At 35.5% G+C, this 24683-nt stretch overlaps 4 protein-coding genes across 6 annotated transcripts; 2 read left to right on the top strand and 2 right to left on the bottom strand.

Annotated features, from left to right (window-relative positions):
* Positions 1-2357: 2357 nt before the first annotated feature.
* LOC112737446 (uncharacterized protein At5g08430) lies at positions 2358-9398 on the top strand. The gene is made up of 11 exons (XM_072213176.1): positions 2358-2629; positions 2904-3046; positions 3503-3582; positions 4036-4223; positions 5051-5942; positions 6377-6486; positions 6774-6833; positions 7120-7170; positions 7597-7668; positions 7943-8336; positions 8644-9398. The coding sequence occupies exons 2-11, from the start codon at positions 2952-2954 to the stop codon at positions 9075-9077; spliced, it is 2376 nt and encodes a 791-aa protein (XP_072069277.1). The 5' UTR covers positions 2358-2629; positions 2904-2951; the 3' UTR covers positions 9078-9398.
* Positions 9399-9541: 143 nt separating this feature from the next.
* On the bottom strand, positions 9542-12017 carry LOC112737448 (uncharacterized). The gene is made up of 4 exons (XM_025787356.3): positions 11858-12017; positions 10820-10900; positions 10064-10168; positions 9542-9954 (listed from the first exon to the last, which is right to left on the bottom strand). The coding sequence occupies exons 2-4, from the start codon at positions 10862-10864 to the stop codon at positions 9856-9858; spliced, it is 249 nt and encodes an 82-aa protein (XP_025643141.1). The 5' UTR covers positions 10865-10900; positions 11858-12017; the 3' UTR covers positions 9542-9855.
* Positions 12018-12171: 154 nt separating this feature from the next.
* Positions 12172-17952, top strand: LOC112735787 (uncharacterized). Of its 3 annotated transcripts, XM_072213178.1 has the most exons (20): positions 12178-12406; positions 12930-12964; positions 13046-13301; positions 13411-13901; positions 13974-14188; positions 14548-14613; positions 14690-14758; positions 14842-14910; positions 14984-15037; positions 15125-15211; positions 15441-15530; positions 15614-15733; positions 15864-15932; positions 16015-16513; positions 16587-16673; positions 16880-17008; positions 17098-17232; positions 17366-17477; positions 17548-17641; positions 17731-17952. In XM_072213178.1, the coding sequence occupies exons 4-11, from the start codon at positions 13875-13877 to the stop codon at positions 15511-15513; spliced, it is 660 nt and encodes a 219-aa protein (XP_072069279.1). In that variant the 5' UTR covers positions 12178-12406; positions 12930-12964; positions 13046-13301; positions 13411-13874; the 3' UTR covers positions 15514-15530; positions 15614-15733; positions 15864-15932; positions 16015-16513; positions 16587-16673; positions 16880-17008; positions 17098-17232; positions 17366-17477; positions 17548-17641; positions 17731-17952. The 3 variants fall into 3 exon arrangements, with proteins under 3 accessions (XP_072069278.1, XP_029147153.2, XP_072069279.1); XM_072213177.1 differs by lacking the exons at positions 14548-14613; positions 14690-14758; positions 14842-14910; ... (10 more) ...; positions 17548-17641; positions 17731-17952 and having other exon boundaries at positions 12172-12406; positions 13974-14121; XM_029291320.2 differs by lacking the exons at positions 14548-14613; positions 14690-14758; positions 14842-14910; ... (10 more) ...; positions 17548-17641; positions 17731-17952 and having other exon boundaries at positions 12172-12406; positions 13411-14081.
* Positions 17953-23407: 5455 nt separating this feature from the next.
* On the bottom strand, positions 23408-24436 carry LOC112735786 (uncharacterized). Its single transcript, XM_025785287.1, has one exon. It carries the CDS (start codon positions 24434-24436, stop codon positions 23408-23410), a length of 1029 nt encoding a protein of 342 aa, XP_025641072.1.
* Positions 24437-24683: the final 247 nt, after the last annotated feature.

Below are 24683 nucleotides of genomic sequence, written 5' to 3'. Positions count from 1 at the left end.
AATTCTATCATTGTTGTGATAGAGACTGGATATAGGCTACATTGCACCTAGTGGCTGAACCAGGATATATCTGGTGTTCATTCTTCTTCTCTACTCCTTTCTCTGTTTCTGTTCATCAGGAGATAAAAACAAAAAATATCTCTCAACCCGACACGAGACAAAATAAAAGTGTCTCTCAACTCGACACGAGACAAAAAGTAGAAATATCTCCAAAAATTTCTTGAAAATTTAGAAATTAATATTAAGCAAAAGGGGGCTAAGATTCAACCCGCCCCATTCTCTTAGCCACTGATTACCATCACTTTCCATAATCTCATGCTCCATTTTGTTCCTCTCCAAATTCTTCGAAGAAGCTTTCACTAAGTCTTTATGTGGTGATTGTTGTTTATGATTCGGGTCTACAGGAGCTCCAGTAAGTGGGGGAAAGTGATGGGATTCTTGCCTTTATACTTATTTAGTCTTACTTGACTATTAAGCCCAAGCTTGGAATTGATACTATTCTTTTTGAAACTTTGGATTTTTTTTCAGCCCCAGGTTTTAAGACCTTTTTGACAATTTGATTTGTAACTTCTTTTTTTATTTTGGGCTTCCACACTAACAAGGGCAATCGATCCATCATGCATGGTTCCATACTTAATCGGCTCTTCATGCACATTATTGTCTTGGTACAAATTATTTCCTTCCTCATTTAACACTTTAAACCTCATCACAGTCTCAATAATATTATTTTCTTCCAAATTTGCATTGGATATATTCCCATGATTTTTTTTTTTTCCGGTGTATACCTCTTTCTGATTTGTCTCCTAACCATCATCCAAAGTCCAAAATCAGGAGGATCTTGGTTATTCTTACTTGATACGAAAATTCCTTAATTGGCGCTATTGGCTTGATTGCCAACAATAGTCTCTGTCATTTCTGCTTCACCACAGTCGGTAGCAATTAGCTCCACTTAACCTCCATTTTTTTTGGCACCTCCATACACAGATCAGATCGGTGACCATATTTTCCACAAGAAAAACAAATAAGATGCAACCCTTCATACTCCGTGTTAAGGACATTTCTCAGAATCGAAATACGAGGCACCAGCTTCTTTGACAAGTCTAACTTAACACAAATCCTAGCAAAATGCCCTCGAGAATGAATGGAGGTAGCTCGATCAACTTTTAACACAATACCAATAGTAGACCCAACTTTACATAAGAAGCGATGATTATACAATTCAATTGGCAAGTTAGGAATACGGATCCAAGCAGCAATCTTTTTAACTTCATTCTCAGACGAGAAAAAGAAAGGTCTCCATCGTTGCACAATCAGATAATGTCTTGCCACCATCCATGGTCCTCCAAGAAGAGCATGGAAATAGTTTTTTTTCATCTGAAAAATGAACCAAAAAATAGTCACAGTATATATCGATCACATTTATCTTATCTTTTTTAACCCAATCTCTACTCAATCGTTGTTCCATGTAGCCCAAACTCACTCTTTTTCCTAGAACTTTGACTATGAGCGCGACATGCTACAGTTTACACCATTCTTCGAACTCATCTTTTGTGATCGGTATAGTTGGACACGGGTCAAAAGGTTTGTTCTCTTTGGAGAGATCATCATCCTCTTTGTATCATCGATTCTCAGGGTCGGAATCGTCCTTCGCAACCGCAACACTCTCATAAGGGTTAGTAGGGATCTCCTTCCATGTTTCCGGCATGGTCAACGGCGATTCCTTATAAGAAATCTTAGACACAACATTCTTGTCAATATTCTCTTCAGCTTGGATCTTCATGCATTCAACCGGTTTATTCAGATAACTTTATCTCTTGTTTTGACTTTTTTTTTGTACTTTGTTGCACTTAGTCAATCACTTAGGTAGAAATCCCCAGAAAAATGTTCATGAGTTTTTTCTTTCATGATGGCTCGGTTGCTAAATAAAGGTAAAAGTTGAATTGTGAATGTAAGAATTATTTGTAATAAGAAATAAGTGTTAATGAAGAGTATTTTTACCAAAATTTTATTTTTTTTTCGTTTTTTATTCTTAATTTTTTTTATTAATAGACTGAGTTGATCTTAACTCTTTAAGTCTTAACAGATGATTATTAATGCATGTTCAAGATCATGACATTATTCTTGGTTAGTTTGAAATTTGCTATTTTAAATTATTTTATTTAAAAATAATGTTATTGAGTTATCAAAATTTATTAATTTTGATCATTACTTAACCATTAATTTAATTTTTTTAGTTTAATAATTTAAAGACTTATTTTATCTCATATTTTTAAATATTAATAATAAAAAATAATAAATTATAATGACTTGTATGTGTAATCTTTCTACAAAAACATGCTCGGGTTTAACTATAGTTGATTGTTAATGCGCATCAGGCAGCATGCACTTCACTACTCACCAATGTGAGTGAGTCCTCTCTCTCTATTTCTGTTTTTTGGTGCTCCCAACAAACCACCCTCCGTACACTTTTTTTTCTTCTTTTTCGGGGGTGTTAGGTGTTGACACAACATTCACTCACTCACCATCACTGTTTCGATTTTCGAAGAAGAATAAGAAGAGGAGGAGGATCACACTCTGCGCCACACCATCACTTCAGCTTCAACACGCAAACTCTCTTATACCTCTTAATGTAAGTAAGCTTTGCTCAGCTGGCAACCGTGATTTTTTTTTTCCCCCCTTTTTTTTGAACAAACCCTCGCATGTTTATTTTCTTAATTTGAATTTCTTCTGCCTTTTCGAATTTGGTGAATGTCATCACTCACATTTGCATGTTTCTCAAAGGTTCATACTTTCTCTAAAAGAAAAAAGAATTTTTTTTTTTTTTGTTGGGGCTTGCTTTTAAGTGCAATGCATAATGCACCCTGGTCTCTTCATTTCTGGTTTCTCCAAACTGTGTTGTACAGGATTCTTGTAAAGCACTGCTGATGAACTGAGTTGATACCTGAAATAAGATGGGGAAAAGATCCAAAATTAAAAAGGAGGAAGTTGCTGAAGATTGGTGTTTTGTGTGCAAGGATGGTGGGTTGATGAGGGTGTGCGATTATGGGTAAGCTCAGCAACATAAATTATTTAGATGCTGTTTCATTTTTGTTTTGGTTAAATGAGAATCCATGATTTTGCTCATTTTTTAGCATGCACAAAGTTTTTCCGTTATTTTGATGATCCAGAGTTATCAATGGTTATTTCCGTGCTAAAATAATTGCTTTGATGATCTAGGGTTTTTTCCTTTATTTTTCTTTTTAAATACACCGAGGTTCATCTTTCTCATTAAGCATAGGAGAAAACTAGAATTTCCTAGTTTGTCTTAATCGTAAATAATAAGTAGTAAACTTTGATATTGTAGTATACTTGGAAATATCTAATATAGTCTAACCAAGCCTGGCCATCACTGTCACTAGTATGCTTGTTAATGATGATGAATCTGGATTAGGAACATTTTACAAAGGTACACTTTGTTCTGTGAGTAACTTCCATTTTGATGGTTAACCCATGTTTCTTGTAGGGATTGCCTTAAATCTTATCATCCTTCTTGTGTGAAGGAAGATGATTCCTTTTTGGAGGCTGACACAAATTTTACTTGTGGTAAGCTGCTTCACTTTATCTCTATGGTCTATACAAGGTATTCGAACGCATTTCTTTCTTTCTTTAGTTATTCATTTTTTTTCAAATGGTACATATTCTTGCAATGGATTCCAACATGAAGATGTCATTTCCTACCATAATATTTTAATCTGCAGATGCTTATGTCTAACTCAATCTTTACCATCGAACTTGCGTATCTTGAATATCTCAGACGTCCTTTAAAACATTTGGTATTCGATATGTCTTAAACCTTCATAGATGGCATATGTAGTGTATTTTATTTTCTTAACGAGGTGGTAGTCCGGCAGAGCTTTGTGTTATTGAAGAACATGTCTTTGTTGTCATGAGGAAATGTGCTTTCATGTATGCTTGGCAATTCATTTGAGATGGTATGCTAAAATGTATGTTAGTCCGTTCGGCATTAAATGACTTCCAGATAAATTCTTTTTGCAGATTCACATATCTGCTCACTTTGCCAGAAAGCCTCCAAGTTTAGATGCTTTTGCTGCCCAAATGCTGTTTGTGGGCGCTGCCTATGTGATGCTGAGTTTGTAGTTATCAATGGGAAGAAAGGACTCTGTCATCACTGCATAAAACTTGCAATACTAATTGAAGAAAATGTTGACATTGATTCTGATGGAGTAAGATATAGCCACTAAGGTTCTAACTAGTATTTAGAATCCTAAAATTTTTTGATACTTCAGAAAGGAAGAAATCTTAAAAAGTTTGAAAACAAAGTTAACAAAAGGTCCATTTGTTTCTTTTTGTGTGTTTTTAGTTTTTTACATTTTAGAATTTGTTTATACTAATTATGCAGGATTTTTATGCTGAGACAATAATAATGCAGCCTTTAAAAGGGATGCATTATTGGCTTATTGTTTTAGGGTGCGGTTGTTTCTGATTTTTTATTTTTCAAAGTGATTTTACAACTCATTTTTTTATATAGTTGAAAAAAGCTGAAAATTAATTTTAATCAAAAGCTATAGAAGTATGTGAAACTGATTTTTTCAGTAAAAGAAAAAGGGCTGAAACAAACTCACCCTTAATGTGAAACAGGAACTAACTCGATACTATATATTTATATTCATATGGCTTACGTGAAAGGAGATTTAGTATCCAAAATCTTACATTTTGTAGAAATTACAAAAGTCTCAGTTTTATATTAAACTTTAAGTAGGGAATTATTGTATTGAATCTTGGATTGAACTCTGACATGAACAAAAAGTTTCATGCGGCTGAATAAAATTCTGATGCAACTCTTGTGGAATTTACTTCGTTATGTAACAAATTTAATATTTTTCTCATTGATCATAAAAAAATGTGCTATTTGATCCCCTCCCTCCTTTTTCTTTTCCTCCTCTCTTGCACATTCTCATTTGGTATGATTTCCGATCAATTTTATCTCTTCATTCTTGTATGCTTCTCTTGTCACATATTTTTATGTGTTTTTTTTTTCCCCTAATAACAGGGAAAGGTAGACTTCAAAGATCCCAGTACATATGAATGCTTATTTTCAGAATATTATGAAAATATCAAAGGAAAGGAAGGGCTGAAGTCACAGCATGTTTCTAAAGCATATAAGGTCCTGAAGAGTGGTAAAAACTCGAAGTCTGATGTTGGTCTAGACGAAATTGGTGAAGGGGAAGATGATATTGGAGAATCTGATGGGAGTGACTTTATAGTTTCTGACAATGATCTGTATAACACTGCTGGAGTTAAACAGGGGAAGAAAAAGAAGAGGTGCGTCAAAAAGAAAAAATCAATAAATGGAAAGCTGAAAGATAAGCAAATGGAGTTTATTGGATGGTGTTCAAGAATTCTCATGGATTTTCTTCAGAGTGTTGGTAAAGACACGAGCAGGGAATTTTCTGAACAAGAGGTTGCTTCTATCATCATGGACTACTGCAAAGAGAACAAGCTTTTCGACCCCGAGAAGAAGAGAAAGGTGCTTTGTGATGTACAATTAAGGTCTTTACTTGGGAGGAAATCAGTGAATAGGAACAGTATATATAAGCTTCTCGCAAAGCATTTTTCTGATAACTCTGAGGACATGGAGGTTGATACCAGTATTACTTCAGAAGATAGGGATACCAATGAACGATTGAATCTTTCAAGGAAGAGAAAATTGATTTCGAGTACACACTCTCATAAGAATGTAGATTTAGAAGAGCAGAAAAGCTGTTTTGCAGCCATTGTCAGTGCAAACCTCAAGCTTGTGTATCTGAAGAGAAGTTTGGTCGAAGAACTTTTGAAGCAACCAGAAAAATTTGATTGCAAAGTGATTGGAAGTTTTGTAAGAGTCAGAACTAATCCATATGAAATATTTCAGAAAAACTCACATAAGCTTGAGCAAGTACTAGGTAATTGTTTTTGGGATGGCCAGAAGTTACTGGTCACAAAGGGACAACCTTCTGATTTATTTATTTTTAATGCAATCATAGTGGTTACTAGTTAATTTTACTGTATGTAAAACGTTAGTACTCTACCTAAGGTCCTTGTTTGATTATCTTATTTCTAGAGTGCTCTCATATAAATGCATTGAAGGTATGCTCTATAGTGAAGAGCTGCAGAAGATTGCTTATGGTAAAATATGCAAGAAAAAGATAACTAATAATTTAAAGAACAAGAACTATTGGGAAATGAAATATAAAATGAGGTATAACATCTAAATCTTTGATCACAATATTTGTTCCCTAATAGCATAACACATTGCTGCAGAATGTTGATTCCTTTTACTGGCTAGCAGATATTACAATATGCATATGTTGACTTTCTGTGTCTGCATCAACCACAGGAATAAACAGACCAAAGAATGATGAAATCAACAGAGAGATTCTGCTTACACTTTCAAATGAGCTAAATGATGTACCTATTTTGAAAGTTTCAGATGATGACTTTACAGAGGTATTAATACTGTTCTAAGTTCTATCAGGACTTCCTGCTGATATTCCCCCCAATTTCGGATATATTGGAGCAAAATAAGTAATAATTTCTTAATGAAATCAGATTTTTCATATTTTCTTGGACACTTAGTTATTTAGAGTAGTTAGTTGATTGTAACAAGGTGGATTAGTTAGTTTTGTTTGCAACTCTTACAAGAAATTGTGCCTAGTTTTCAGGTTTAAGCTACATAGTCAGCAATGGTCCTAGTTTGTATGTTCATAATTATTGACATATAGCATTATTTGCAGGAAGAATGTAAAGATCTGTGCGAGAGAATGAGAAATGGCTTGCTCAAACAGCCTACTGTAGTAAGTTTCCTGTGTATCACTGATGTAAATCATAGGGAAGCTGGAAGAGGCATTCATACCTGTTGCTTCTGGAAAATAGATGCTTTTCTAAATTTAGGGCCATTTGTCTATTTCTTAATTTCTAGTTATGGTTGGTCTCTTCGAACCCATATTTTTAGCTGTTTCATCACTTGTGGTTTGAGCAGTAGGGTTCTGGTGAATAAGAGTTTGACTTGAAAAACCATGTAATTGATCAGATTAATAGAGTAATGTAGAGAGATAATAACCGCCTCATTATGTTTCACAGCTGGAGCTGGATCAGAAAGCCAGGAGTCTGCATGAGGATATAATAAGACATGTATGTATCATATCGACTTTATGGGTTTTCTGAATCCCTTTTCTATTGTAAAGATAAAATTCAATATTTTTCAAATTGGAATTTTGTGTAGCCTAGCAATTAGATTGGGTCTATGCTTTCGTAAAATAGATTGCAACAGATGCTATGCATGAGCATAAATTTAACAAAGGAAATAGTTTAGTTTATATTTTCAGAAGTTTTATGGTCAAAACTTATGCTAGTGCATAACTGAATCAAGAATACTATAAGGCTACAATTAATGGAAGTCTCATCTCACTTTTGCACATTCCAGCGGGTGCTAAATCTATTAGGCTGGCAATTTTGTAATTTTCCCTTTAAATGATCATTTTAACTTTTGTGCTAAATACTTCATTTTTCTAATAGCATGTGATGTTATTTGTCTTTCTATTCTGCTATATGTGACAGTGGATCCCAAGGGAGATAAAATTGTTACAAAATCGCATTGCTCTGGCCAATGAAAAGGGATGGAGGAAAGAATATCCTTTCATGATAATATTGGATTGTCACCTTAGAATAGCAATTAAAGGCCAATATATATGCATTGTTACCCAGTTTAAAGCTGGATCAAGTATATCCAGTGCTCTTGGTAATGTCCAAATGAGCATTGTAAAAAACAATTCCTCTTCTCATCCCAAGATAAAATGTAAGCTGGAAATCTATTACTGTTGTTTTTATTTGAATTCATTGTTTTCTATTCTCTAATATTATAGGTTTGATTAGGCATTGTGGCCCTTAACCATATTCCTGTACACTTTTTGAGTACATGGACCGAAAAACAAAGCTTGAGACTCCATCAGAACAATCACGCTTATTAAGTGATATTCCAAAAGTAATACCTGAAATAGTTGATGTTAAATCGTCACCGGAAGCTTCCCCAAGAAAAGATGACATTGAGCAAAATGACTTGTTGGAGTTCGCCATAGGAGAGGCTCATAATTCTATTGGACTCGATTCCAACCACAATGGTTTTGCGTCTCACTTGAATAGATCGTCACGGGAAGGTTCCCCAAGGAAAGATGACATTGAGCAAAATGACTTGTTGGAGTTCGCTGTAGGAGAGACTCATAATTCTATTGGACTCGATTCCAAGCACAATGGTTTTGCTTCTCACTTGATTGGTAGAACAGATATTGCAGGTTTACCAGGTTTTCCTCTGTACTCCCTCCTTACTTTATATGCTTATTGAGTCCTCTGAAATAACTTATTTATTTTGTTCGTTCTAAACTGTACAAATTTGAGCCGATTTCTACTCCATGTTTTTAAAAATCTGATACACATTTTAATTTGGTCACCGTGATTAATTAGAGTTACATGTGTCCTTGAAATGTTTTCTGTTATTTCATTCTTATATTTAAATCCACTATGTTAACTACTTAGATTGAGCAACCTTTAGATCTATATACACGTTTTTTTCTCACATTAAAGTGACTTTTGTATTCTTCATTATGATAGATGGCAGAATGCTGAATGTTACTTTGAGTGCTACACAGACAATGAAAGAAAAGCAAAGCGTTTCAGTTGCTAACTCTGTTGAGGCAGGTATGAAGGGCAAACAGGATACAAGTACGCCGACCGCAAAACACAAAGTTCAAAATTCCATTCCATGTGTTATTGTGTTGAGTGACGATGACGAAGAAGATGCAAATATTACTGATATTACGGCAAGAAGACAGGTGGTGGAGAATCCTGAGATTCCAGTTTGGAATTGCTTGACCCCCAAGGGGGAAAGAGTAGGAGCAGGGCTCTATTCAATGGCAATACTCAAACGTTGGAGCGAAATGCCCTCTTGCACTGTAGGACAATTTAAGGTCTGGAAGGCAGGTCAGAGTGAAGAAGAGGCAATATTTCTCACTGATGCTCTTCGCAGACATTTCCCCACCATCTAAGCTAAATTCCTTAGTTTTTTTGCATCACCATTGTTAATATATAGTTACATTTTGAGTCACAGGTGCTTGTGTTCTGGTTTTTTTTTTTTTTTTTGTTGGCGGGGAGGAGGAGGGGGAGTAGTGAAAGATTGACAGATGAGGGTGGGAACTATCTGGAGAAATATGTCAGATGAAAAAATGTCAAATTTGGTTTCTTCAAGCTTCTTTTAAGCCCTCATCCTTTTTGGCTTTAAAATACGTAGTCTTAAGAAACCAGCTGTGTAATTATGCATCATAAACACTAATGGGGGAAGTAATTGAAGTTCAAGTTTGATCGTCAAACCCTAGTGAAGCGTCTCAAACTATAAATCATTAAGAAATTCATACAAATCCTATGCCTGATTATGTCATAGTGTTGGATGCCAAAAAGTCTTCCCTTAGATAATGCATACAAAATAAAAAAAGAACATAACTGCACATCAAGATTTCAAAACTGATGAATGTCTCTTTTATTATATATTCTCTTAAAGCAACTAAGAAGTCAAAATCAATTGTCATAAGCAACATATAACATGCCAAGAATAGGCACTATAACTTCTCAATTCATTATCCTAATAGAACTTTGAACTCTCAGGTAGAATCTAAACAGGATGTTATGTTCATGTTTAAAGTTAAAATAATTGAGCTACATACATATTGATTCATCAAAAACAGCAAGTAAACAAATATTTGATACACCGTATATTCTTTTGAAGGCGGCAAAATGTATATTATGTCAAGCTGGTACAAGTTATTTGTTCTATTGACTGCCACTTACAGCATTTTCTTTCCTAAAAGCTCGGAGTTGTTCTTTAAACTTCTTGCTCTCTTCAAAGTTGGCCTTTCGCTTCAAAGCTTTCTGTTAAAACACATCCACAATCATCAGAAACAATGGGAAAACAAGATAAAACGAAGGGGGCAGTTTTTTCTTTCTTTTTTTTCGGGGAAAAAATGAATGAAATGCTCACTTCTTGTCTAAAACAGCGATCCAGCTTTATTTTCAAATCTGTACATTCACCAAAGAATTTTCCAACAGGGTGCTCCACATGACACTTTTGGAACTGCTCAATAATCTGCACAAATACTGGCTCACAAGTCACAACACTGTCTAAAATAAGATTTCTAGCAACAGCTACTTATCATCATATTTGCAGGACCAATAAAATAATTTTCCTTGAAAAGAATAGAGATTAAAAAGAGATTTCCAAATTTATGGCGATTTTGCCTTCTCTTCCGAAGTCAAAATGTAGACTCACACAGCAAGGAAAAGTGGCAATGAGGAAGGGAAAGGTCAATGAAGAATGACAAGTAAGGCAGCATCATCCTTGGAAAAAATCTTTCCAGCTTTAGCACATTCTATTCTTCCATAAATTATAGGTTGTTACATATAAGAAAAAGGTCATGCTTTGTTTCATTCATAGATTACTACATCAGCTATTGCATAAAAAAGATGCATTGAAAGTTAGCCATAGTAATAACTCAGAATATGGCAGGAAACACAATTTTTCTCTTCCTCTCCTAGCAGTTAAGAATTTACTTACACAATATATTTAGGAACAGGAGTCTTGTGTTTGGGAACAAAAGTCCTACAACTAACTACTATTATTCTATGTCATAGGAATCAACACAAATCAAATCAAACATGGCAACAACCACACTAGTAATACATTCAATACTATATCTAACAAACAAAAAGCAACAACTGATTAACAAAATAAACTCACTTCAGCACACATTGGGTGCTTGTGTAACGTTAAAGGAGGATGCATGCTCTCAAACAAATGAATCAGTAGCGCCAACCTACCCTGCAACACAAACACCCCACTGTTATATTCCTTCATGAATGAGTACTATAATTGGAAAATTGGAACAACCCAATGGAAACCAATCGGAAAAGAATAGAACTTCGAAATTTATAACTACCAAAGATTAGAATATAACGAGAACCAACAAAGATGGAAATATGGAATAGATCATAGTGAAATCCAACATGCATATATATCTAAAGATGGGAACTTTGAAGCTGAAAACTATATTTAAGGGGTGATGCGAAAAATTGGGCTTTCATTGTTGTAGAGGAGAAGTTGGAAGACTCAAATCACTAAATGTGAAAGAAATGGATTGAGTTGATAATAATGTTTGAACTATTATCAACATAACTGATAATGATAACACAATCATTTCTGCATGAGAATATAACAATACATGTAAGTAATCCCTTTTCTATTATAAAGAGAAAATTCAATATTATTCAAATTGCAATTTCGTGCACTAGCAATCAGACATGGTCTATGCTTTCGTAAAATAGATAGCAAAAGATGCTATGCATAAGCATAAACTTAACAAAGGAAATAGTTTAAGCTTACTTTATATTTTCAAAAGTTGAATGGTCAAAACTTACACTAATGTATAACTGATGTAAGATAGCTACAAGGCTACAATGAACAGAACTCTCATATCACTTTTGCACATACCAGCAGGGCTAAACCTATAGGCTTTCAATTTGTAATGTTTTCTGTTATTTCATTCTTATATTTAATCCAGTATGTTAACTTAATGATTGAGCAACCATTAGATCTGTACACACCTTCTCGTGTAAACCTATCCTTTCAATAGAAAGGGCTTAGGGTCCAAGTACAAGATCAAAGCTTTTAATATGATACCAGCTTGATTTTCTTATTAAGATTAATTATTATATATATGATCTCAATTGCCGTTGAGCATAACAGAAACAGAAACAAATCACAACGGAGAAGGCCTACCTGAACTGACGTAACGGCTGAGCGAAGCAGGAGAGGAGAGCGATGCTCCCTCGACCAGAGCACCAACGAGCTTCGGCGACTGGATCAGCAGACTCGCGTACGGCTGCGCGGAGAGCGACGGAGTCAAGGCGGAGACGGAGGAAGTGCGAGTGAGAAACTGAGAATGCAGAGCGAGGAAGGCGGCGAGGCTGAGGAAAACTTGTTTGATGTTTTTTTTTTTTTTTTCAGGAGTGCTACACATACAAGCAAAAAAGTCCTACAAGTTACAAGTTCCTAGCCCAGACTTCATTCACACGCGCAGTCACTCCCTTTGAATGGAGCGTAAAATACACGCGTGCCACTCAACAGTTGCGCTTCGCGAAAAGCGCTCCTTAATGCCTTACTCTTCCACTTCTCCAAGCCCTTCGAAGAAAACACAAACCGTCCATTTTCGAGCAACATTCGAAACTGAAGATATAGAACTCGTCGCGAAGATTAGCAGAAACCATCAATACAAAATAGAATTCTCTATCAACAATCTCCAGAAAAAACGAAGATATATTACTCAAGGTACGTTACTATTTCACTCATCTTGTAGATTTTCCACATTTCGAAATCGAAGAACTAGGTTTTACTGTTCTTCTACATTCTTCTACGTTTTATTGTTCTTCTTGTTATAGCTCTCATTTTACTGTTTTTAATGTTCTTTTTGTTCTAGGTTTTATTGTTCTTCTTGGTTCTAGGTTTTACTATTCTTCTTAGTTGTTCTAGGTTTTACTGTTCTTCTTATTCTAGTTCTTCTCGTAACTGATTTTTGGGAGTATATTGCATAATTTGGTAGGTGTATACGGAGTAATTTGTTGGGTGTATATTTCTGAACTGATATAATGCAATATAATCAACTGTTGCAAGTGTTCTAAATATTGCTTGACCTTGTAATGTTGCTTGACCTTGTATATTTATGCATGTTTGAGTGAATTGAAACATCATTTTGAACTGATCTAATTAAATACTTATGAAAAATCGTATAGGTGTATGTGGCTGATTTATGGGTGTATTTGACTGATATCTATGGGTGTATTTTTCATTTCAGAAAAAATGGCAGAAAAAAATCAAGCTGAAAAAAATGTAAGAACAAATATATGTCTTTGATCAAATCAGTTTTTCATAATAGAAATATATCTGACTCTAACTTTGCTTTGTTTACAGCAAACCAAAGACCTTAAGTATGCAACCCATTTGTTGAGTGACAAATTTAGAAATATGAGCGAGGAGAAGAAAGAAATTGTTAGGGATTTGGGATTTGGTGGCCTGATGCGCATCCCGCCGCTAAGGGTGCATCACCAAATATTAAGGGAGTTGGCTAACTCCTTTAAATTAGGGAAAAACAGACTCGAAATCGGCTACGGTTCTTTTAAAGTAAGACAAAAAACAATAGGGGCTGCGCTTGGCATCAACGCGTCAGGTAACTCGCTACAAACATAGGTGTATATGAGCCATATTCAAGTGTATTTAAACTGATGCTTGGGTGTATTTTAAGTGATTTTCATACTATGTTGTTTTCTTTTTGGTAGGAGATCTATTTTCTCATAAAGTCAATTATAAGGATCTTTCTGAAGACCACAAACAAATTTTTAGAAGATTTCAGGGGAAGACCCTCAAAAATCTGACAGATGAGATGATGACTATTGGTGTTGATAATGAACAGGATCGCCTCATGTTCAAGAGGATTTTCATCCTCTATATACAGATGGCGTTCCTGTTACCAACAACAATAAACAAAATCTCCCCTGTGCACCTGGCACCAATTTTCAAGATGGACACAATAACAGAGCAGAACTGGGGAGCACATGTTTTGAATTTTATTATCAAGGGCATAACAGATTACAATATACAAAAGAAAAAGGCAATTGATGGCTGCCTGTTTGCCCTGATGATAGTTTACTTTCATCTATCAAAAAATAAAGACAAGAAGAGGGCAGAAAGACCTCAAGAACCCTGGATTGCAAACTGAACTAGAGAGTAGTTGGTTGAAAGAATGAGGGCAGAAATGGAGGAACATATGGTAAGTGAACAAAATATCTTGGGTGTGTTTTATTTATCTGAATACTACTAACTAAAATTTCTAATGTTTCAGAAAATTATAAAGATGGCCGAAACAAAGGAGAAAATGAAAGAAATAAAGAAAAAAGAAAAAAAAATAAGAAACCAAAAAAAAAAAAGGAAGACAAGTTCATCATCATCATCTGAGATTGAAACAACTGAAAGTGATGTCCATTTTACCTCTGAGTCTGAGACTGAAGAAGGCTCAGAGGATTCAACAAGGAAACAACCCACTCGAAAAGCCAAAAAGTAAGTAACATACTTGGATGTATTTTGTTTATCCAGTTGGATGTATTTTGTTTATCTAGTTGGGTGTATTTTATTTATCCAGTTGGGTGTATTTTGTGCATTCATTTGGGTGTATTTTATGAATTCATTAGGTGTATTTGGTGCATTAATTTGGGTGTATTTTGTCCCTTTTAGTATGTTTATAAATAATGATTGTTTGCCTTCCATAATGGAGTCCAAAAAAAGAAAGAAGATTCAGGAGGATTCTGATTCAGAATCTGAATCAAATGATGAGTAATGTTCTGAAATTATTACTGCTTTCTTTTGGGTTTATTATCAAGATTTCATGTATTAACAGAGCGTCTCTTATTAACTTATAGAAGCGAAGAATCATCACTAGTAGAGAAGCAAAAAACAAAGAAAAAGACTCAGAGAACACCACAAAAGTAAGCACTTCTTTGGTTAGTATTTTGTGATCAAATTAATTTTGTATTTCTGATTCATACTTGTTTTTTTTCCCAGGACACAATCCAAAAAGAAAAAGGTCATTGTTGAGGATTCATCTCCTGAGCAAGCTCAATCCTATCATGGGTACAGTATATTTTGTAAGCTATATTACCATCTATCATCAAAATTATATTTGTTAACATGTTCTTTTATGCATGTACTGTCAGATCTGAAATTAGAACTGAAGAATTAAATGAATTCTTAAGGGAAAACAATGAAAAATCTGCTGCACATGGGTATGTCTTGTTGGGGTGTATATTTCATATTTTAGGGTGTTTTCTTTGCTAATAATTGTTTCTTGTTTGGCAGGGAGAAGGAAGCTGACCTGCGATCGACGGAAGGTCACTATGTCTCATCTGAAACGTAAGAAGCTTTATTTGATAAAATCTTGTTATCCTGATTTAACAGTATGGTATTTTTTGTGAATAACATGTACTGTATTATGTTTAGAATACCGGACGTAAACTTGGGAAGTGATGATCCTTCATCTCAAGGACACACAGACCAAAGTAGCATAAACAAACCGGCAGAGAGCATGTAATTTCTCTTTCAAATAATCATTGCTTTTGTTCTTTTATTACCTTCTACTTCTAATTCTGTATATTTTTTTTTAGAAAAAAAAAAGCCCTTTATTGTTTTATTCAAGAAAAAAAAGGCAGGAAAAAAAAAAACAAAAACTGCAAGTATGTAAGTTCTCAAAAAACAAAGCATGTCTTTCTTTTAAATGCTTCGGGTGTATTTTTGACTTTCTTAGGGTGTATTCTAGGTTGAGTCTGGTTGAAGAGTCAGCCAGTGAGCCGGCTGAAGAGAATATGATGGTTATGAGGAAAGAGACATAGTCTGAAGTGCTTGTAACGTGAGTTTTTCAAGAAAATTTCAACCTTATAACCTTTTTATTTTCGGAGGCTTTGTTAACCTTTTATTTTTCTTCTTATTTAGAGTTCCGATTCAAGTTTGTCTACCACTGTCCCAAACAACCACTGTGGCAGAAATTGAACAAACACTTGAGACAGAAAATGAACCAACCCCTGTGCTACAAATTGAAGGAACTACAAAAAGGTAAGAAATTGTCTTGGGTGTGTATTTGGTTACAGTTTAGGTGTATATTGTCCCTGTTGGGGTGTATATTTTCACGATTGATCCCTGACTAGTTTTTTTATAACATGATTAATTTTATGTAACCGTGCAGTACTCTTGAACCCTCCCCCCAACAACTTGAAGAAAGCACACCCACGCTTCCCCCAACTCCATCTAAAATGTAAGTTCATCAGAGTAAAATCAATGTTTGGTTATCATTCGTATATTCTTATTCTTATAATACGTTATACATGATCACGCAGTAATCCAGCCCAAGAAGACGTTGCTGCGCTGATGATGATGGCACGGACAACATCGTATGTTCCTAAAACAGATCTGATGCCATCATTCAGCCTTGACTTGACTGATTCAAGCCAAGAAGAAGCAGCAACGCAGAAGGGAGCGTCAACGCAAGATGGAGGGATGGCAAAAACTCCAGAAATCCCAAAACTACTAAAACAATTAGGAGATCTGGTACAAAAAATTGCAAGTGGTGGGGTGACAACAAAAGAAAAAAGTCCACAGATACTAAAGGAGAGTGGCACAAAGAGTTTCGAGAAGTTTGAAACTCCTGTGAGGACAAATGAAGATACTTCTGACATGAAAGAGAAATGCTACCTCTGGGCCATACGAGTGAAGACATACGCAGATTGACTAACTAATGAGTTTGACAAGGTCTGCACACTCCAAGCCCAAGATAGATACATTTTGTCAAAACTCTACTTTGCATCACTCGCAGCTAAAACGCATATAGAAGCTGAGGTAATATTACAATAACATTAATGTTTTTATCACCAAAATTAACTGCAATGCTGATTGATATAAAATTGTCTAGATTGTCTCTGCCATGTGCTTCATCCTAAACCAGCAAAAGATTAAAAGGTTTCAAGAAGAAGTATACTATCTCCCCCCTGATATTGTGGTAAGGGTCGCTTCAACGAATTTTGGGTGTATTTTCTGCATTCCTTCGGGTGTATTTTCTGTCTTAAATCGGGTGTATTTTATGTGTTCATTTGAGTGTATTTTCTGTGTTAAATTAGGTGTAAGTTGTGTATTCATTTGGATGTATTTTCTGGATTCGTTTGGGTGAATTTTCTATATTCATTTGGTGGTTCACAATTTTTGCAGAACATGGCCATTGCAAATCATCCACAATGGGTATTCTTACGGCCTAAAACGAATAAGCCATTCATGGTGGAAGACTACCCAATGTTTATACCCTTCTTGGACCTTAAAAAATTAGCATCGCATCGTTATGTAAGTTTTCATTTCTAAAACTTCTTATTACCATTTTTTACTTATGTGCCAAATAAACTAAAACATTGTTCAATCTGAACATATTTCAGATATTTGCACCTGTTTGCCATTCACAACATTGGTGGTTATGGTTGGCTGATATAAGAAAGCAAAAATTTTATATAGTCAACCCATATCACACAAAATCTCCGTCCGATGAGAGAACTGCCCTGAATACATTCATTGTAAGTTAGTTCTGTTCTGTATTTTAATAGTTGGGTGTATTTATGTTTAATATAAGGTGGAATTTTGTGCTCCTTTGGGTGTATCCCTTTATTGAATTTATTCATGTATTACTGATTTGTTTTGTGTTTTAAGGGATATGTAATTTCACGAATTAGAGTATATGCTTGGGGGTGCCTCTGAAGACAAGGGACAAGGACAAGGAAATTGTACCACCATACCTTCACATCTCAGGCCAAAAGACAAGGTATTAATCTTTCACTCTGAAAATGAAACTTTCCTATATGTAATTTGAAATTTATTTTCTTGGTTTTCAGCTATGACTGTGCTATCTACGTAATGAAGTGGCTTGAGATATTTCAGCCCACAAACATTAAAAGAAAAAAGTATGAGTGGGACAATTGGACCCAGGTAAATGTGTTTAATTAAAACTAAATAACTCTGTATTACTTTACTCAATTAACATGGTTGATTAAACAGAATATTCTTTTTAACTGTAGGACGAGGTGGACCACTTTAGAGTAGAATATGCTTCCTGGATTCTATTCCATGAAATGAATCAAGACAAAGCTGAAGCCATTAAGGAAAGTAATGCAATAAGACTGTCCAAGCCATCCTCATTGTTATTGAGTCCATATTGTCAGATAGATTCTAAGGATATTGACACTGATTAATGTAACTACTATATAGTCTTGTAACAAATTGAACACATGTTGTAAAAATTTGCCAATTATGAGTAAAACTCTCTCTGGTGTATTCAAAATGTCTGAATTACAGGTACTATAATATGAAGGAAAACATCAAACCAAATATAAACCCATAACCTGACATTTTTTACACCCAAAGAAAGTTGAATATACACCCAAACATCTATCCCCTGATGCTTTATCCCTAAAACCCTGAATCCTAAACCCTAAACCCTAAACCTTAAACACTAAAATCTAAACCCTAAACCGTAAACCCTAAACCATAAACCTTTAAACCCTAAAACATAAACCCTAAACCCTAAAACCCTTAAACCGTAGTAAAAAAAAACAAATAATATTTTATAACATAAACAGCAGATTGTGAAATATATATATGTATATATATGTAAAATGTGAAACACAAGAAAATTCAGAAATACACCCAAAAGAATAGTTCTTTTACACCCATATTCTGTAACTATACACCCAAAGAGTTATCTGCTGCTGCTAGTACCTTGAACTGATAATTCATAACACGTCCTTGATATTGGCTGGAATTTGAATGCACCACTGATGCAGCATCAAAGAGGTTTAACTGGATATAACAAACTCGCATATTAGCTAAACTATTAACGAGAAAATTAAACTCAATCACCACATATTTAAAGAACATCACTTTTACCTCGTTTAAAGCTTTCGTTTTTTTCTTCTTTGAGGCATTTGCAATCTGTTTGTCCAACTTTGAACCTAGCCTATTTTTTGGACGTCCTCTTGTTCGAATCCTTGGAGGACTTTGAAGCTCGTTAACGGATTCCAAGTTGGCGTCTTCGTGAGATAAAGAAGATGTCCCCTTCCTTTTGGATTTCAATGATTCCATCTCAACCATGACGTTATCGTACGCACGGTGCAGAATTGCAGTCAGCTCCTCCGATTCTGATGTAAATTCACAAATAATTTGCGAACGAAAAACCAATTCGTCAAACCTCTTGCTTCTTGGCTCCAACAGTGGCTCGTCGTGGCTGCTCTTGATGTGTGTGTGTCGCCTCTTTACCTTCTTGCTCCATCGTTCCAGTATATATCTAGGTGACACTTGGCTTACTCGTTCAAAGCTTAACACGCTTAGTGCGTGATGGCACAATATCCCTCTTGACTCGAATAATAAGCATTGACATTTTACCTCGGCTGCTACTGAGTCGTAAGTAACCACAAACTTGTTGAATATTGAGCTGGAAAATTGTTCTCCAACTTCGTATACAGAATAGCCTAGAGCGGAATTCGTTAATCTAGTGATGCAATTCGCCTTTCCTCTAAATTGTGCTTGGACTTCCCTAAACTTTTGATGAGTGTACACATCTTGAAACTAAGCTTCAATGGAGGATTTGGTTGCACACGGTATGACCATATGAAAATCTGCAGCATCTGATTCTCTCTCTGCTTACTCCCTGCTTCCGAGGCAATTATCGTATTGTTTGACAAATTGAATAAGCGAGCTGTTCCGGGTAATAAAATTGTTAAAAAATGAATGCATGCTCTCGCTCCTTTGTGTGCTTCTCATCCCTGTCCAGAAGTGGTGATCCAGATAGATTGGAACCCATATATGACGGTCTTCATAGAGATCTACAAAATACACCCAAAAACAGATAATAAATACACCCGAAATAACATGCAATTTACACCTCTGCTGTAGATTTTGAACAAACATTACCTGAAAGCCACTTGTTGTCCACAAGACCAAAATTTAGCAGAAAATCATTTCAATTCCTATCAAATGAGTCTTTACTATGAGAGTTCCAAACAACTTGGCTCATTTCTTGTTCAATTTCTGCATGTCCCTTGTACCCGTTTAATTTGCTTGGAATCTTCTTTATGATGTGCCAAATACACCAACGGTGAATTGTTGTTGGCATACAAGCCTCTAAAGCCCTTTTCATTGATGCGCATTGATCGGTGAGAAACCCTTTCGGAGCATTTCTTCCCATGCAATGAAGCCAACATTGAAATAACCATTTGAATGATTCAATTTCTTCGTTTTTCATCAAAGAGCATCCAAGAAGTGTTGACTGACCGTGGTGATTCACCCCGACAAAAGAACCACAACCAAATTATACCTGAAACAAATTACCATAGTGCAGAATGAAAAATCATTACGTACACCAAAAAAATAACTTTATACACCCAAAAACACCCAATATATACCTTTGCGGCAGATTCATAAAACAACATTAATTTAGCATCATAAACATGGACAGTTTATTACCTGTTTGTATTGTAGGTAATGTCAAATGAAATAACATCTCCGAAATACTCAAAGGAAGTTCTACTTCTTGCATCAAAAGTCAACTTAATCGATTGATCATCCTCGAGTTCAAGCTCAAAAAAGAAATTCTGATTCTTCTCTTTCATTCTTAACAAATATTTCCCAAATTCCTTTGCATCTTCTTGTTTAGAAATATTCTGCACTTCTCTCGTAATGTAATTCCTCACATCCTTTTCAATAAAATTTAACTCGGAACAAACTGGTCATCAACAACACAGAGAGGCTGCAGAATACACCATGTCAAAAACTAAAAACACACCCAATAATTTCTGATCTAATACACCCGAACGACAACAACTCAACTTAAATAACAAAAAAAGCCATGAACTGTAAATACACCCACACTTCCCCTAACATACACCCAAAAAATTCTGATCTACACCCGAGCGTCTGCTATAAATTGCAGATAATTAATCAAAACTAATACATTAGATTCAATCCACAGATTTATGTTCACGCATTAATTTCACAGTCAATGTTCACGAATTATTCAGCTAGACAAACATAGACCAATAACTGCATCAAATTCAGAGTAATCGTAATAAGCTGAATGTAAATCAAACCTTAGGAACTTCGTTAGATTCAATTTCAAAATCTACTTCGCCCTGATTCAGCTGACAATCTGAGGTTGAATCATCCATTATCTTCAAAACGAGTTCAAAATTTGATTTCAGAAACTACAAAATCGGAAAAAAAAAACGAACCTAGAGCTACAGAAAGAGAAACTCACATCAATAACGAAGAAGAAACGAGTGATAAAACGCAGCAAAGAGAACGATCGAAAAGGAAGGGGAAGACGCGCGAGAAGGAGAACGAAGAAATTTGGCAAGAAAGAGAACGAAGAAGGAAACAAGATCTTTTAAAAATTGGAAGTTATATATTCGCGCGTTCTGTTATATAGCGCGTGAAAGATACGTAACATTAGGAGCGTGTTTTGGGGAGAAGTTATTTTTTGGACTTGTAAGGCTTACAAGCCTTAATCGCTTGTATGCGAAGCTTTTCTCTTTTTTTTTTTTTTGGCAAAAATACATTAGTTTACGGTTATTAAATGTGACCTAAAATATTTTATTACATAAATTAATTAAAATACTTTTTCTCCTTGTCGAGTAGTTCTACTCTATTCAATCTTTTTTTTTTCTTATATTTGTTTAGTGTAAATACTTAAAATGGTTCTTTAAATTTCACTCATTAATTAAATTAATTCTCCACATTTTCATTTGATCAAATTAGTTTTTCCATACTCATGTAATTAGTTTTTCCATACTTATGTACAGGTCACGGAGTTCAGTCTCACAACTTTGGAGGAAAAATAAAAGTCTAATATCAATTACATTTATCTTTACGCGGTTTATTTACACTTTTTTATTTTTATTTATTTGTGGACTTTTTTGAACTGTCGCTAAAATTATTGTCAGCCCAAAAATTTTCTTCCCAGAACACATGATTGAATAAGAAACTTGTTAATTTGGACTGCGGCTCCCTAGTCGCTCGGATTAAGGGGGGAATTCTGATGATGGTCACTGGAGTCCCTCTCCAGTCTCCAGGAGCTTCAAAGCACATGTAGAATCTATTTCTACATTTAATTTGCTGACTCCCAACTTAATAACTAAATGCAAGATCATAAACTCAGCACGTAACATACCAGAAGATCTTAGTCAACAAGGTAACAGTTCAACGATGCAGTAACCATTATAAATGAAGTAATGAAAAGATGATACAAAAGACAACATTGCAGGTTTAAGTGCCCCAAGAAAATAATAACATCAAGATAGACATTCTCAACATATTACACAGAAAAATTATTCAATGAACAGTGCATTAGTCTATGATGATATGAATCAAGCAAACAGCTTGTGGTAGTAATGAATTAGACTCGATATATGTCTATATTCAAGTAATAATCAGAACCGGTCTTGCGGATTGCTGAATTGGCAAGACAAGTCACTGATTAACAATAGGAAGAAAGAACTTATTCTATTGAAATTATACCAAACCAGAGATAGAAATTGATTAGTGAAGTTTCTTCTCCCTGAATTTGTCATTCTATAACATCAACCTATATCGGAGTTTGCTAGAACGATGGTTATATACGGAGGCAAAGTGCCTTGACTTCCATTTCATTGGTGACAGTCATTAGCAGCACACAGGATTCCGAGAAGGGAGATTCAGTTAAATGCCACAAAGCTATAAATTGATCTTTCCAAACACTTGAAACAGATTCAATTAATTATACCATTCTCCGAAAATATATCCACGCCTGTAAATGGTCTACACTCTACAGACCACCAATATAATTGTTGTGAAACCAATTATGACAGAAAATAGGTAGATTAAATGCCATAAAATACAGGAGATGCTGTAGATGATCACTGAAAAGGGATAATAAAATGCAATATACTAATATAGCATAGCATCAACTCTTTACTATATTTAAGAATGAACACAATTGGAATCTAAGTAACATAATTGTAGGATTCATGCTAGACACAGGCTGAAATTCTTCTAGTCTTATATAAAGACTCTGGATTTCAAACATGGAATGTAGCATACCCAAAGATTTAGTGAAGAAGTAACAGTTCAATATTGCAGGCAAGTTTGTAAGCAACTCAGGAAAGAAATACAATAACCAATGTAAATAAAGGAAATGCAAGCAGTGCTAATAGGAAGAAAAAGGAGAACGGGATCTCATCAAATTTTGGAAACAAAAATAATCCAATAAACAAGTATATCAGACTATGATGATATGATTCAATCAAATAGCCACAGTTGAATTCAATAAAATGCCTGTATTCCATAACCGATCATATGAACTGCTGAATTGCCAAAATGTCGTATGAGAACCCATAATAAAAAAAAACTTGTTCAACTTTAAGAGACAGACTAAACCAGACAGAAATTAATGCATTCTATAGATGGAAGATAGACAAGGGGTGAAAGGCAGAGGAAGACCTAAGAAGACCATTCATAAAGTGGTCAAACGAGATCTATATGTAAACGGTCTCTTTGTAGACATGATATATGACAAAGCTCAATGGCGTCGTTTGATTCATGTAGCCGACCCCATCTAGTGGGACAACGCTTTGTTGTTGTTGTTGTTTGTTGTATTTGTCATATTCTAACACTCAAAATACTATGATTCTATGAAGGAAAGATACCAATCAACGTTGGAATAAGTTAACTGGAACCTTCGGTGATAAACCCTTCCTTGCGACCTTCAAAGCCAGGCCGCAAAAGCTTTTTCTCTCGCTTTGCAATTTTACGCATCTTCTGATGATGAATCCTCTCAGAAATATTATTTGATCGCTTTTGCTGCTTCTCTGCCTTCAACTGGTCCCGTGTTTGAATTCTCTCTTTCCATTTCTCTGCATTCTTCTGTTGCTTCTTCTTCTCTTTACGAATGCTTTTCTCTAACAGCTTGGGATCATCATGGACCTTAATCCCCGAAGCTCTATCCATTGCTGCTTTCCACAATTGCTTCTTTGCAGCAGCCTCACCTTTCTCAGGATCATTCTTCTCTTCCTCCAGCTTCTTTGCCCTTTCAAGTTCCTTATGCTTTGAAAGTCTCCTCTTCTTATTTTGCATCTCACCATCTGTAAGTTTGACATGGCCAAACACAAGCTCATTTGAAGTCTCGGCAGCATCCTTCTTCGCTTTCTCTTTAGACCCTTTGTTCGCAGCTTTATTTTCATCATTCTCACTACCCCTCTTGCGTTTTCTGCCCTCAAACCCTCTCTTCACATTTCTATCCTCACTCTTCTTTGCCCTCCCCGAATTCTCGCGACTTGACCGAAACTCCTCAAGTTTACGATGTAGCCTTTGCCGAAGCTCTTCGTAAGTCACAGACCGATCATCTTCAAGAGAAATGGGCTTAGCTTCACCATCCTCCTGATCACTACTCTCATTCGCTTTCTCCTTACCCAAGTTCTGCTTCAACAAGTCAAGAGTAGCGGCAGGGGGATTTTCAGGATCCAACCGTTCCCTTCGAGACTTCTTAATATTCTCCTTAGTTTCCCTCTTCGCCTCAGCTTTCTTAGCCTTGCTGAGACCCTGAAACCACGGCTTATCCTTATCGTCTGGAAGGTAAAACTTGGCAGGGATGAGTTCAATCAACTTGTCAAAGAAAAGAGTATGGTCCTGAATCACAGAATCCAAATCTTGAACTGTATCAGTCTCTGCAACAGACTTTTGTTTCTTCTTCCTCATCTTCTTCTTCCCCGTGTCACGGAACTGAAATTAGTTTCAATTAGGGTTTAGGGTAGGGGTATGCATGGCCCGGCCCGACCCGAAGACCCGGCCCGGTCTCGAACATTTTAGGAGCTATTTTGGTGTGATTTTACTGGGTCTAGGGCCGGGTTAGGGTCTCAAAAATAGACCCAGACATTATTTTGGGTCGGGTCCGGACCATGACTCGGGTCACCCGAAGTCGGCCCAGTGGCCCGATCATCATACA

The sequence above is a fragment of the Arachis hypogaea genome, chromosome 13 (assembly GCF_003086295.3).
Source record: "Arachis hypogaea cultivar Tifrunner chromosome 13, arahy.Tifrunner.gnm2.J5K5, whole genome shotgun sequence".
NCBI classification, from domain to species: Eukaryota; Viridiplantae; Streptophyta; class Magnoliopsida; order Fabales; family Fabaceae; genus Arachis; species Arachis hypogaea.
The sequence above is the reverse complement of the archived record's forward strand: the minus strand, read 5'-3'. Positions and strand labels throughout refer to the sequence as shown.